Consider the following 13,769-nt stretch of genomic DNA (forward strand, 5'->3'; position numbering starts at 1 on the left):
TGAGGTTGATGGGAGTAGCGATGGTAGCACTATGGTTATGATCAGTGCTATGTTGGCAGCCGGAGATCAGGACAACGAGCATACACTTCGGCCGCCGCGGGGGCGTCGGAGGAGTTTGTGGTGCTTCCTGCTGAATACGTTAGTCTTCAGAAATGCTTCCCTTCGTGGATATCGTCCCTACCGTCTGCCATGATTGCGTTTGATATGTGGTCGGGGAGTTGTAGTCGGAATAAGCAGCAGGCGTATGGAACGACGGTGATGACATGGCGCGCACGTGCGAACGGCGATGAACGGCCGAGCGAGCTCTCCCAGCCAATCACGGCACTTGGATTGCAACGGCTCGAACTGGCTTCCATCCTGAAACGAGTTTCATCTCTCTTCTCTCGCCGCCAGCAACCAACGGCTCCCGTCTCCAGCACCCTCAGGCAAACCAACGTCAACCGCACGTCGTGTTGCAGGGTCCATCCTGCGCCTGTGACCATCTCCCGCCAACCCTGTGTTTGACGCCGCCGTCGTCTGCTGAACGGGTGTTTACAACAAAACACCCCACGCGTCTCTCCCATTTCCTAATCCTCACGCCTGCATTTCGCGACATTCCTTTCTTCTCCAACCGCACTCTCCAATTTCTACCTGCATGCGTTGAGGGAAAGAGAACAGACTCGACGCCTGACCGTTACCACGTTGCCGGGTCACAAGCCAATTTTGATGAGAGGACTCAACCCCGCTGAAGGTTTGCAGGCATCGCCATCATGCCAGCCTACTCCATTCAAAAGGATCCCGCCTGGGTGCAAAAACCAGCGCCCGGCTCGTCTGTCCCTCCCGAGTCCATCTTCTCCGACGACGACACCACCATCGACGCTCGAGTCCTCGATCATCCAGACATGCCTGCCATACCGCCACTGAGGATTCAGAAGTCCTACCATCCTCCGTTCCATGCACATCCCGAGCAGAGCATCACCGACAATGGACCTCAAGTTCGACAGTCGAGACTGCCCATCTTCAAGCAGGTGCGCTCAATGCTGCACAAGCCCGCCGGAAACAAGGTCAAGTATGATGAGATTTCGGGGAATGTGAGCGACAAGGCACCTCGAGTCCAGCCCTCGACCTACAAGAGCCCTTATGAAGGCGCCTTTGAAGTCGTTCGGGATAGACGATCTCCAACGCGATTGCAGAAAAGCCCACCCAAGAGCATCCGAAGCATATCGCCCGTCTCAATGGTTGGTGATGATGCCGAGCCAGCGAGTCCAGGAGAGTCGCAGTGGGAGGATGTGCCGTCGTCGCCCATCTCACCTGTGTCGGAAGTCTCGCCTGACTACTACCGCATCCCACTCGGACACTCACCCATGCCCATGAATGGATATTCACTTCCCGAGACACCCTCCCACACCAAGACAGTGACTCGGAAATCTGTGCCCAGCCGACACTCGATCTCACCTGAAAACATCCCACCACCCTCACGAGACAGCAACACCAGCGACATTCAAGAGCACACATACCGCGACCCGAAGAGTCACTTCAGTTGGACGACATACGCAGGCTCAGTTGCACCAACACGACCCTCATTCGAGACAGGCGGCTACCCAACTTCAAGACACAGCAAACAACCATCAGGCGAAGCACCACTCCAGAGTCGATTCAGCTGGAGCACCGTCAACACAAACATGACGAACCAGATCCGCCCTGACTCACCTCCGCCGAGCCCACCGCCACCTGTCCCCTCCAAATTCAAGACCCTCCCCGTCCAGTCCATCCTCTCCCGACACCGCCCCATCCAGCGCGCAGATCGAGAAATCTGGACCCCACCACCACGAAAGACCTCCCTCCAAGACCCAGCAACCTACACCCCCCTCTCCGCCCGCTCCAAAGTCACCATCACGCCCCGGGCCCTCGACACCACCACCCCATCATCATCCTCATCCGGCAAGAAACAACTCCCCCCACCCCCGGACCTCCTCACCCCCGTCTCCCCCATGTCGCACCTCGAAACCCTCCTCGCCTCCGAACAGGACAAACAGCACCAACGCATGAACATCCTCAAAGTCATCGACGAGCTGGAGAAGAAGGAGAAGGCGAGTCCGCTGGAGGTGTCGTTCGCGGAGTTAAGGGAGGCGAAGAAGAAGTTGGAGGAGTATCGGGAGACGTTGGCGGAGGTGCTGTTGGAGGAGCGGGAGATTGGGATTGCGATTTCGAGGGCGAGAAGGAAGGAGGGCGAGGAGGAGGGGTTGTGGGTTAGGCGGGTGACGGGGTGAGGTGGTGGTGCTGAAGGAAGGAAGGAAGGGGGTGTGTACGATGTGGTGAGGAGGAACGGCTTGTCCATTTTTGTTTTTTCGAGGAACTGCATTTGTTTTTCATGATTGAAGCTTGAGTTTTTGGCCAGCGAGCGAGCGATTGATTGATAAATTCCACAAGCCCACGGGGCTCTGCACTCAAGCATAGCGTTTTGGGAAAGTTCTTGTTTGAGAGCATGACTGCATTTCTGTTTTGTAACAGCACCCAGAAAGCGAATCCACTGTACTGTACAAGTAGCATCATTACATGTATCAATCATCAGTCTCGGGGAGCAGCGGGAATTCGTCCCAAGCACATCTAGGCCGGCTTGACTCCATCAGCCACCTCAAAACGGTGCGTGTGAACACTTCGACGATGACCAACTCCAAAGCCTGAACCCATCTTCTCACAAGTAACCTGAGTCCCATCACCCCGACCCCTGAGCAACCAACTCAAACCCACTAATCTTCACACTAAACGTCTCCCCATCACAACTCAAATAAACCGCAAAAGGCACATCCAGCGCCAACCCATCCCCCGTCGTCCCTGCATCCCCCACATTAAACCCCGGCACCTCATACTGCGGGCTCGCATGATCGTGACAATCGTCGGGAGTCGGGAAACCCTGTAGAGCGCTCCAGTCGCGCTGACCGAATTTCCATTTCACGTTGCAGTGGATGCCGATGCCGTCGCAGTGGTTCGTGTTGAAAGATAGGAGGTAGTCCGTCCCGGGACACATTTTGACGGTCGTGCCGATGGTGGCGTAGCCGTTTTTGGCGATTTTCCAGCCGAGTGTGGGAGAGCCGGTGTAGTAGGGCGATAGGGGCTGGGTGAAGCCGTCGGCGGAGCAGCCTTGCGGGCAGGTGCTCCATTGTTCGACGGGTGGAGAGATGGAGAAGCCGTCGACGGACGCGCATTTATTTGGGGGTGGGAGGTAGCATTGGCCTTGGTAGCAGTCTTGGCCGGAGGGGCATTTGGTGCTGCAGGAGCCGCAGTGGTTGGGGTTGTCTTTCAGGTTGACGCAGCGGTCGCCGCATTGGTCGATCGGGCAGGTGCAGCTGCCTTTGGTGCAGGTGGATTTGGCGGAGCACGTCCGGCCGCAGGCGCCGCAGTTGTTGACGTCGGTCGAGAAGAGGTTGGTGCAGGTGTATGGTCCGTTGGGCTGGGTGCCGCAGAGGGCTTGGGAGTCGGGACAGTAGCATTTGCAGCGTTCGGTGTTGGCGGAGTAGAATGCGCCGCGGCCAATTGAGCCTGTTACACTCCAGTAGTAGAAGTCGGCGGCTTTGAGGCACGCGAGATAGGGAATGTAGGAGTACCAGTTGTTGAGATAGTCGCAGCCTGAGCCTCGCATGCAGTCGTGGAATTGATTGTTGCAGCCTTCCCACGTACCGCGATTGCAGTCATCGTAGCAGTTGTCGTGGCCGTCACAGCATTTTCCAAAAGAGAAGTCTGGCACAAAGTCGAATCCTTTTGCAGCACCACAGCCGTTCGGCGCCAGTCCACGGGCTCCAGGGAACACTGCAGCATGCAGGTTTGCAGGGCTGTTGGGACATCGCGGTGCGGCACCTTCAGTCCAGATGCTTCTGCGTCGATTCCTGGCAGCCTTGGCTTTCATCTGCATCGAGTAGGTGACCATAGTTCGGTTATTGGTGGGTGCACCTGTCACGAATGTTGCAGCTGTTCCGTCCGAGTTGACATCCCAAGTGTACAGGGTTGTACCTTGCTGAACGCTTATCCGGCCCTTGCAATCGACGTTGAAGATGGAAGTGATGATCGATTGCCCATTGACGGTCTTTGCAGTTGTACCCGTTGAGGCAGATGTAAGTATCATTCCACCAATTGATGTCTTTGCGATGTACTGAGCCGTGGAGCCAGCCAGCACGATGTCATAAGCTCCGGTACCAGACGCTGGCTTCTGGAAGAAGAAGTATGGCAATGCAACGGAGTCGGGCGGACCCATGGCTTTGGCTTGTGCTTCAGACGTCGGAGTTGGCAAAGGCTGCAGCTTGCCAGATGTGCTGACCAGGGGTACAAAGTTGGAGCCGAGAAGATTGAACTGGCTGTTTGTCGATGACGGGTCGACGATACAGGGAAGGTTGGGCAGTCCTGACGTTGGGGCTGGAAGACCATCAATTGGAGGTGAGCCCATCGATATGATGCTTGGTAGCGGCTCTTCATAGTATGTGTAGGTGACGGTAAAGCTCTTGTCGTCCGTGGGGAACACGACACTGCTGGATGGAAGGTCCGGACTATCTGTCGTTGCGATGACAGGAGAAGTGACTGAGCCTCCCACGTCTATCGAAGTATGGCCATCAGTGCCTGCAGTCGGTGTTGAGGCTGACCCGGTATTGGAGGGAAAGCTGGGCACAACTGGCGCGCAGATACGATCGTACAGTTTCCACGGGCTTATGGACGACGCTTTGAATAGGCTGGCTCTGCGAGAAGTGAGCGGTCATGTCGAAACATCATTGTTTGAGCTTGATTGACTCACACTGGAGAGGCGTAGTGCAAACAGAGACCAGTACCAATCGCATAACTCTGGCACTTCGTATCAGCAGCACGATGTTTCCCGCATGCCGCCGAAGATCGCAGGGTGGAGAACGCTGATGTGAAGTAGGGAAGCTTAGTAGAGACTCCAACAGCACCGCAATATTGTACTGCAGCTGCTGCAGAGGCGGGAGAGACCAGCAACAAGGTCAAAGACCAGAATTGTACGAGCTGCATACTTGTAGTCAAGCAGCAGAGGAGGGCAAGAGGGTGCTTGTGATCGAGTCCTGTCTAAATGCTCAAGAAGCCCACCTACCTCGCCATCACCTTATACTGATTCTGTACTTGACAAGCTGCCACATCTCGACTCTGGTGGCGCTTGTCCATGAGCTGACATGTAGGTGAGGGTCGTTCTGGAAGAACATGCCAAGGCCGCGAGACTTGTTATATGCATGGTGGCTCAAGCAGAGTTCATGCTGAGGAGATGTTGTCTCGTCTGCACCAGAATGCTTAGCGGAGCTTGGAGCGTCTTGCGAGGTGAAGACGGCTCGCGTGGTAGGACGACTAGCCAGAAGTAATACATCCCGGGTGTGGCTTTGAGGAGTTGGTTGGAGGAGGTGAGGTTTCAGCCCAAAGGTCAAGTCTGGATGTGTGAGAGTTTGGTCCGTCTCGTGTGAGCTGAGGATGGGCAAATCTTCCGAGCGCCGGCCAATCAAATTGTGCGGAACAAGCTCCGTAAACGAAACTCCGTTTGACTTGCCCAGACGTCGCTCCCTCTTGTCGTCCACAGCAGTACCGACATTCAGCCTGGTTTATTCCCAGAATTGGCCCTGCAACTCTGCTCGCTTCATCGGCCTTCATAATGGGTACTGCCACCAGCGAATGCGTGGGCTGCCAGGGACTGCACACCGGAGCAACCAGGTACCCACATGGACCTGTTCTCTATGTGCTGTCCTCGAAAGCTGAAGTCCAGCGGCGAATCGCAACGTTGAAACCCCTGGCCAGCCAAGTGCCAACTCCCACATGTGCAGACACTGTACTGCAGGCCAAGCCACCTCGCTACGATGATATCCAAGGAAGCCGTGATGGCAGCTTCGAACCTTCTCCGGTCTCCGCTCTCCAACAAACAGATGGAAAACGTCCTTCATCGTCATGTCTGGATTTGAACTATTGGGAGTCTTCTCGGCTGGAATCCAGCTAGTCGAGAGTATTCAGAAGCTGAAGGCCTTCTGCGGAAGCATCAAAAATGCACCAACCACCCTCCAAGACCTCATCTTCGACCTTGAGACCATGGGCTTGTGTCTCGACCAGCTCGAACGAAGTCAACCTGCCGCTCATCCACCACTGCTTACGCGTTGTCTTGATCGGTGCCGCGTCTCCACCTCGAGAATACAGGTGATCGTTGACAAGATACAAAGCGTAAGCGTGAAACGCGCACTTCTGAGCAGATTATATACAGCACTCAAAGACCCAGACATCGCAAGACTGCTGGGCGAGCTGGAGCAGGCCAAGTCCACCTTGAGCCTGTCTCTGATCACATACAATTCGCAAAAGCAGTCGGCTATGGAGAACACTCAACTTGCCCGAATGGAGCAACAAAGCGTGCAGCTGCAACTGATCTGGACTCAGACACAAGCCAATAGCATTGCGCTGGCAAAGATACCGCATTCGTCCGTTTCTCGTCCCACCGCTTCGGACAGCGATGGTCAGCTGCGAATGGAGCCAAGCCAGCGAACCTACGGAGAACGTGCGAACTCGAGCAAGAAGGCCCATGGGAGCCATTTTTCCATTCGCCTTCCTCGGTGGATCTGTTCCAAAATCTGGAGTGTCTCTCTGACGCAAGCACAATCTGGCTGGAATCTGAAGTTGCGGATCTTCACGCCTCGTCCTGCGATGTCAGAGGTCTTCTTCCGATGCATGACAGGCGACATCAGAGCTGTTCAACAAATGATTGCCGACGGCGAAGCCAGTCTGTCCGACTGCAGCGCAGACATGTTTATGTTTGAACCCCATAAGTACATAAACGTCGGATTCTTCGCTGCAGTTCTTCCTGGAGTGCAGCAACGCGCTTGATCAGTGGAGCATAACGGTGTCAACGTTACGAAAAACACCTATATACCGCCTCGAACACATGCCAGGAAGCTTCCAATTCGATCGCTATACAACGGATCACATCTGCTGGACGCCTGAAGACTGGGATAAAGACCAATGCTCATGGCAACATATCAAAGATGTGATCATCTCGGGACCCCGCTGCGACACGTTTGCAGTGGACGAGAATGACGATGCTTATGATGGCCGTGTGACAAACGAACTCATTACTCAAGATGACACATACCTGACTGCCCTGCTGACGAGCCGCAGTACAAGATCGTTCATTCTGCGTCCTCGGTCTGCCAGTCTTTCCACGCCAAGAGACACGAAATTCAGACGACGTCAATTCCCACGTCCACCTTGGCAGTCACTGGTCCATTACTGTACCTTCACAATGGCGTATGAATACTACCAACCCTCTTGGCACATGATCAGATCGTGTGCAAATGGGACATGCTACCTCCACCGCGAAGCGGACGCCGCGCAAGCGTCGGCCGATTGGCTTACTGAGAGTTTTCTAACTAATATCGTCCATTGCTTGGACGGCGCTGGCAATATAGGAGGGCCTGGTTCCTCTGAGCTGTGTCCGGCATCTCTGCGCCACACAGGCAGGAAGAACTGTCCCCAAGGGTGTGGAAAGGTCGATCTTCACAGACTCCATGTTCCTGAGGATCTATTGCCGTATCACCCGCGCCAGATCACAAGTAAGCGATGGAACCAGAAATAGTTGCCTAGACTTTGCGTGGCTCTGCCACGTTTGAGCTGCACTCTTATCTCGTAGAGCATCAAATGGTTCTGTAGCAGACTGCTCGGTGGTTCCCGTCCGACTTTTATGTCTTGGCTGACAGTGCAACAATTTGCTGCCTTCGAACATGGCACCATGATGAGACTTTCCAACTGTGGATACAACGCAGCAATTTTGAGCATGTCGGTACTCATAATTGAGAGACACCTTCACATGTCACGGATCTATCTGCCCTAACGGGGCTAAAAACTTGGCTGGTCCGTGCATGGTGACCCTCCACCAGGCAACCGAAAATCGCACAGCCATGAATTGCTTCCTCTTGCTTTGGAGGAAGCCAGCGCAGCGAACTGCAGCACTTCATGAGCGCCAGCGAGTTCGCCACACCGTTTACATGTCTGGAATGGGCAACTTCAAGGATGGACACTCCACTGCGCTAAGTGGGGCTTGGGGCTTGTTTGTGCATCGAACACTACAGTCAAATCACCCTGAACAAGCATGGATCTTGAAGACGTACATTGTAATGCACGGCGCTCTCAGGGCCGCTTGACCATCTACCCTGGAGAGTGACAGGTGCTGGAACTCTGAGCCGGTTACAACTGGGCCATGGTGATTCTTCAGGCCTTCGGTTTACTGGAATGCGATGGCCATGGACAGTGTGGTAAGAAGCCGTATAGGAAATACTTGAACGGCACTGAAGACCGATTTCTGAGAGTGTACCTTGCCGTCGGATTGAATGTCGAAAAGAGCCTTGACGGGTGACAGCCTCGTTCACGGCATGTACGCCTTCGGTCTTACTCTCCTAGGGGAAAGTCTATGCAAGACCTACGCAAGCACCAAACCCTTGCAGGGTGTCTCGGATCTTGGACGACCATCACATCCTCTACGAAGAATCGAACGACATAAGTTGCCCGCGGACATCTGCACATCATCTTGCATCGCCGGACATAACGCTTCATACATGCGATCCATTTTGTCTTCTCACGCCGGCTCAACGCTTCCGAAGACGGATGCCCATCCCGGGTAGGTGCAGTGTTACGGCACGATTTGCGCGTTTTCGTCGTTCCCTGAAACCCTGGCGTGGGCCATCTCGTAGTGATTGGTTGCTCTCTTTCCTTGTCAAGTTGGCCAAGAGCGGAGGTAGTGTTGACCTATGTCCATTGAATGGATATGAATATAAAGACCATGATAAGGTCTTGGATCGCCAAATCATACTCAACCCCGAATTCATTGCTCAGGAACCCACATTATGGCTACTCGAAACATCGTATTAATAGGTATCTTTCTGCCATTGTCAACGACAGCTCAAGGTTGGTTTTCAAAACTGGATCAATGGCATTCAGGCTTCTGCTAACGTTCCTCTCAGCGATCATTGACAACAGCACCCAACTCACGAACCCAGTCACCCGCTACAACAACAGCTACATCGTGCCCAACCAATCCTTCCCAGGCCTCCAAAGCAACTGGCACCCAGCACCAGACAGTGGCGAGACCTCCTACGTCGGCACAGGTCGTCTCCGCGGCCGCAAAGCCCTCATCACAGGCGGCGACTCAGGTATCGGCCGTGCCGTCGCCATAGCATTCGCACGAGAAGGAGCCGACGTAGCCTTCAACTACCTCCCCGAAGAACAACCCGACGCCGACATCACAACCCAGCACATCTCAGCCACCGGCCGTCGCGCCCACGAACTACCCGGAAACCTCCGCAACGAGTCCTTCTGCGCCGACCTCGTCGCCCGCGCCCACGACGCCCTCGGCGGCCTGGACATCCTCGTCTCCAACGCGGGCTACAGTCGCTACCACAGTTTCATCGGCAACATGACCACCGCGCAGTTTAACCAGACCTTCGAAACAAACGTCTTCGCCCCCTTCTACCTCGTCCGCGCCGCCGTCTCCTATCTTCCGCCTGGGTCCTCCATAATCTTCACATCTTCCGGCGAGGCCGTCGTGCCCTCGGCCAATCTGATCGATTACGCGGCTACGAAAGCGGTGCTGGCGAACTTCGCGAGAGGCCTGGCGAAACAGCTTGCGCCGAGAGGGATTAGGGTTAATGCAGTGGCGCCTTATATGACCATCAGCAACGTCCTATCGACTGAGGGCGATACGACAGAGAGTATCAGGGAGGTGGGTAGGGACTGTCCGTATGGTCGGAACTCGCAGCCTGTGGAGTTGGCGCCGTTGTATGTTACCTTAGCTGATCCTCAGAACTCGTTCGCTAGCGGCCAGATTTGGGCTGCGGATGGTGGGACGGGTGATTTCTGAGTCGTGTTGTATAAGGCGGAAGGTGTCGTTCTCCAGGAAGATGGACATGGACGACTCGCAAGAGAAGAGTGCACTCATGAACCACAAGATACTCAAAGATGACAGGACTTGCTCAGCTTCAAAAGCCAATTGAAAGGCCGTACGTAACCTCATCGTTCCCCTTCCTACTCAACTACCTGATGATAAGCATTCTCCCTCACAATCTTCCACCCCTTCACACTCTCTTCATCCAGCCCACCACCCCATTCCTCCCCTTCACCATCCCATCTCCACCAGAAAAGCGAAACTCCCTTCAACTTGAAACTCGCGCCCTTCTGGATACCCATCTGCGGAAGAGCAACCCCAGCCATGCCTTGACAATCCAACTCCGAAGCGACAAATTCCGCCGTACCCGTGCTGACTGCGGAAGTAATTTTGAACGTTGGGATGGCGGTGTAGGCGGAGGTGTAGAACTCTCGGAGGGCTTGTGTGCCGGTTATGGTGAGGTTCTGGTCTATCTGGGAGTTAGAAAAGCTCCTTGCCGTGGTTGGGGGTTGTGGTGTGTGGCGTACAGACATTGCAGAACGTCGCATCTTTCGAGTACCATTTGATCAAGTCATTGACGTTGCGTGTTTCAGAAGCTTTCTGGAGAAGCTCATTTCGGCGGTTGATTAGTTGCTGGATGGTATCTTTGGAGGCCATCGCTATGTCCTTGACGGTCCCGTTTAAACGAAGCAAAGTATGTGTGTATTATGGAGATGGAGTCTCAGCTTCAAAGCTTTAAGTAGCCAGATATGGATCTTTCGCATTCGCTTTCGTTGACGATCAGCTGGTGGGTGGGTGGGTCGCACAACGCAGGGGTCCTCGATTGGTCTCGGTTTCCCGATGAGGCTACACGACAGCCGTGTTCGAAGGGGATTTAGCTACTCAGGGGTGGTTTGGCGCTATTATTAAGCCCTCGTCATTGTCAGGTCATGCAATGGTACGATGGATATGAGCTGTTCTGCTGATTTAGCTGCCTTCGACCTATGTCTCGTTTATACTTAAAAGGAATGCTATTTTATATTTTCCTTAGCAGCCTTGGAGCATGCAGTAAAGAATTGAGACACCCAGATTATGTAGAATGTACAAGCTAAGTTTAGCTTATGACAAGCATATGCAAGAGCTGGCACGACAGATTTGTTCTATAGGATGGGGTAAAGTGCCAGACTTGATTGTCCGGATCCTCACGAGCTCCAACGTCGTCTCTGATCTGACTCATAACTTCCGCAGTGAGCGGGCGAATCCAAAGGCCATGAACAATCAAGGCTTGAATTCGTACATGTGTCTCGACAATTCCGCCGTCGCAAGAGGCTGTACCATTTCCCGACAATCGATGGCGAGGGCGGTTTGAATTGGTGGTGCCTTGCTACAACAGATTTTACTTTTGATGATATCAAACGCAAAGATGGCATGAAACCAGAGCACAAGGGCCGCTTCGACGTCGTGGCTGTGAGACTCTTGCATTCAGTATTGGGGCAGGAAGATTGGGATATCGTCATGAGCAATATCATCGCCCTTTTGCGCCCCGGGGGCTGGATCCAATGGGCCGACTTTGATCCCCTGACGCCCGGCATCGCCGCTATCAAGTTTGAATCACAGGACGCTGCAGTAATACGCAGTGTTCTTGTCCGCTACGTCGACAACATGAAAACGAAGGCAATCGGCGACATGCACCGCATCCCGAGCACATTCGCTTCTCGTGGCCTCGAGAGCGTCGAGACAGACTTCTACTCTCAGACCGAAGAGCTTGAGTTCACGAAAGTCGTCGTAGCTGGGTTCATTGAGAGCTTGCAGGAGGCTGATGAGATGAGTGAGATGGATGCACGAGATATGCGAGTGAAGGTCAACCATGAGATTGAAGGCTGCAGGCCTGTGTTGAAATACGATTTGTGGTGTCACCTAGCGCAGAAGCCTTTGTAGTAGACATTCAGAAAGTGCCAATTGCTGTACTCGTTGTATTTGTCCGCATTGCACTTGACTGATATCAGTTCCATCGTACCTGAACTCCTTAAGCAGTCTCTTTTCGACGAGAGACCAGCGCATTCGAGGAGTGCGAGTCCCATCATCCGTCTCCAAATTGCCGCTACTAGCTAATTCGACAACATTGATCTTCGACACACTGCTTAAGCCTGACAAAACATTCATATACAGCCGCGAGCTTGCACAAGGCTTGTCGTGACCACTCCGATTTTAGTAATTAGATATGTTTCGAAGCCCCTTTTCGACAGCCTAATTTTCCTAAATTTTACAAGCATGAACGTAGTAAGTACAGTACTTTATTGCACTAGAACTCTACATTAATCCCATTTTAGCTATAGCCCATCCTAATCCACAAGCCGTATTACTTAAGCACAAGCCCTACGCTCTAGTTCTACTCGTTTGTGCTTACTTCTCATTCCTTTTAAATAAGCGGCACAGGGCGGAACTTCCTTGACGAGCAACTGCCACGTATCAGTTCTATCCAGCCGCAAAACCATAGAACGTCACTCTTCCACCCCAAATCAAGTCATAGCAAGATGGATCCAATGCAACTCTACGTGCAGAGCATGCAGCAAACCGACCACAAAATCCGTGAACAAGCTCGCCTAGAAGGCCAACACGAAAATGTCCTGCACGCCATGAACGGGCAAGCCATCTACGCCCCCATCGACCTATCGATGCCGAATCTGCGCATCCTCGACGCAGGCTGCGCAAATGGGCGGTGGCTAGAAGACCTCGCAAAAAGCGTCGCTCCGACGCAACACTCATACGTGGGCATCGATGTTTCAGACGGTGCATTTCCTGATCAAGCGCCGGACAACTTTACCTTTGTCAAACAATCCATCGCAGACCCTTGGCCAGCATCGTGGAAAGGCACATTTGATATCGTCCATCAGCGGTTCACGCTGGCTGGGGGCGCCCAATTGGGCTTATTGCCTCTGGTGCAGAACTTCGCCGACTTGCTAAGCCCTGGCGGGTGGATACAGCTCGTTGAGCCAGATACGGATGAAATACCGGGAAACGCGGAATCTGCTACGCAGTTTATTGACATGATCGAGGCCCTGCTGGCCTTTAGCTTCCGCCAGGCAAGACCTTTCAAGGACCTCGATCAAGTCTTGAAAGATGCTGGCCTGACTAACGTGCAACGGAGGGACGTCATGGTTCCGTGGGGTACGACGGCTCCTACGGCGGAACTTGCCATCAAAGGTATTGAGACTCCTGCTGCAGTTGTCAATGAGATGGAAAGTGCAATGAAGGGTAAGCCTTGTTTGCCTCGTTCTGCTGTGTTTTCACCTAAGAATGGAAGCTAATGTACTTCGTTTCCGGAATATTTTAGGTCTTGGCATATGGGAGAATCAATGGAACGGTCTCGAAGCACGTCTACGTAAAGAGCTAGCCGAGAAGGGAGGCTTTGAGCGGATAAATATAGTCTGTGGCCAGAAGAAGACCGAAGACAGCCTCTAGACTAGGCTTAGAAGCGAGTTCTTGTGAACTATATCAAAGCTACTGATATAAGAACACTCCTCCCCTCGTCTTCAATAGAGTTGAGTCTGACAAAGCATTCATACTCAGTCGCCGGTGTATTCCGGTTTCTTTTACACAAGTTTTATCGCGGCCAATCCGATGTCTCCAACGAGATGTATTTTGGAGCCCCTTTCCGACAGCCTGATATTCCGAATTTTCACCGCATCGTGCAAGCCTACTTTCCTCCACGTGCTCTTCGTACTACGGATGAATCTCACCACATGTGCAGGTACTCTTTCAAAATTCCTTCAATTATGTTCGCCTCCCACCCTCGAGACAATGTTGTCCAGTCTGTGACTTTCTCAAAACTGCATCTCACAGCACTTGCTTGGGTTCTTGGCACCCTACGACGACTCCGCATAACGTTTCAACCACGGCCATTTGATTTCGA

General features: G+C 53.3%; 7 protein-coding genes across 7 annotated transcripts; 5 read left to right on the forward strand and 2 right to left on the reverse strand.

Annotated features, from left to right (window-relative positions):
• Nucleotides 1–749: 749 nt before the first annotated feature.
• Nucleotides 750–2,249, forward strand: M409DRAFT_23962 (uncharacterized protein; the record flags this gene model as incomplete). The annotated part of the gene is made up of 1 exon (XM_033807025.1): nucleotides 750–2,249. The coding sequence occupies one exon, from the start codon at nucleotides 750–752 to the stop codon at nucleotides 2,247–2,249; it is 1,500 nt and encodes a 499-aa protein (XP_033666561.1).
• Nucleotides 2,250–2,695: 446 nt separating this feature from the next.
• M409DRAFT_23963 (uncharacterized protein) lies at nucleotides 2,696–4,992 on the reverse strand (the record flags this gene model as incomplete). The annotated part of the gene is made up of 2 exons (XM_033807026.1): nucleotides 2,696–4,703; nucleotides 4,760–4,992. 2 exons carry the CDS (start codon nucleotides 4,990–4,992, stop codon nucleotides 2,696–2,698), a joined length of 2,241 nt encoding a protein of 746 aa, XP_033666562.1.
• Nucleotides 4,993–5,907: 915 nt separating this feature from the next.
• Nucleotides 5,908–6,828, forward strand: M409DRAFT_23964 (uncharacterized protein; the record flags this gene model as incomplete). Its single annotated transcript, XM_033807027.1, has 1 exon — nucleotides 5,908–6,828. The coding sequence occupies one exon, from the start codon at nucleotides 5,908–5,910 to the stop codon at nucleotides 6,826–6,828; it is 921 nt and encodes a 306-aa protein (XP_033666563.1).
• A 2,095-nt stretch (nucleotides 6,829–8,923) lies between these two features.
• Nucleotides 8,924–9,853, forward strand: M409DRAFT_36870 (uncharacterized protein; the record flags this gene model as incomplete). Its single annotated transcript, XM_033810628.1, has 1 exon — nucleotides 8,924–9,853. The coding sequence occupies one exon, from the start codon at nucleotides 8,924–8,926 to the stop codon at nucleotides 9,851–9,853; it is 930 nt and encodes a 309-aa protein (XP_033666564.1).
• Nucleotides 9,854–10,017: 164 nt separating this feature from the next.
• On the reverse strand, nucleotides 10,018–10,534 carry M409DRAFT_23966 (uncharacterized protein; the record flags this gene model as incomplete). The annotated part of the gene is made up of 2 exons (XM_033807028.1): nucleotides 10,018–10,346; nucleotides 10,405–10,534. The coding sequence occupies 2 exons, from the start codon at nucleotides 10,532–10,534 to the stop codon at nucleotides 10,018–10,020; spliced, it is 459 nt and encodes a 152-aa protein (XP_033666565.1).
• Nucleotides 10,535–11,284: 750 nt separating this feature from the next.
• Nucleotides 11,285–11,794, forward strand: M409DRAFT_23967 (uncharacterized protein; the record flags this gene model as incomplete). Its single annotated transcript, XM_033807029.1, has 1 exon — nucleotides 11,285–11,794. The coding sequence occupies one exon, from the start codon at nucleotides 11,285–11,287 to the stop codon at nucleotides 11,792–11,794; it is 510 nt and encodes a 169-aa protein (XP_033666566.1).
• A 596-nt stretch (nucleotides 11,795–12,390) lies between these two features.
• On the forward strand, nucleotides 12,391–13,318 carry M409DRAFT_23968 (uncharacterized protein; the record flags this gene model as incomplete). The annotated part of the gene is made up of 2 exons (XM_033807030.1): nucleotides 12,391–13,111; nucleotides 13,191–13,318. 2 exons carry the CDS (start codon nucleotides 12,391–12,393, stop codon nucleotides 13,316–13,318), a joined length of 849 nt encoding a protein of 282 aa, XP_033666567.1.
• Between the last annotated feature and the right edge of the window lie 451 nt (nucleotides 13,319–13,769).

The sequence above is a fragment of the Zasmidium cellare genome (genome assembly GCF_010093935.1).
Source record: "Zasmidium cellare ATCC 36951 unplaced genomic scaffold M409scaffold_21, whole genome shotgun sequence".
NCBI lineage: Eukaryota > Fungi > Ascomycota > Dothideomycetes > Mycosphaerellales > Mycosphaerellaceae > Zasmidium > Zasmidium cellare.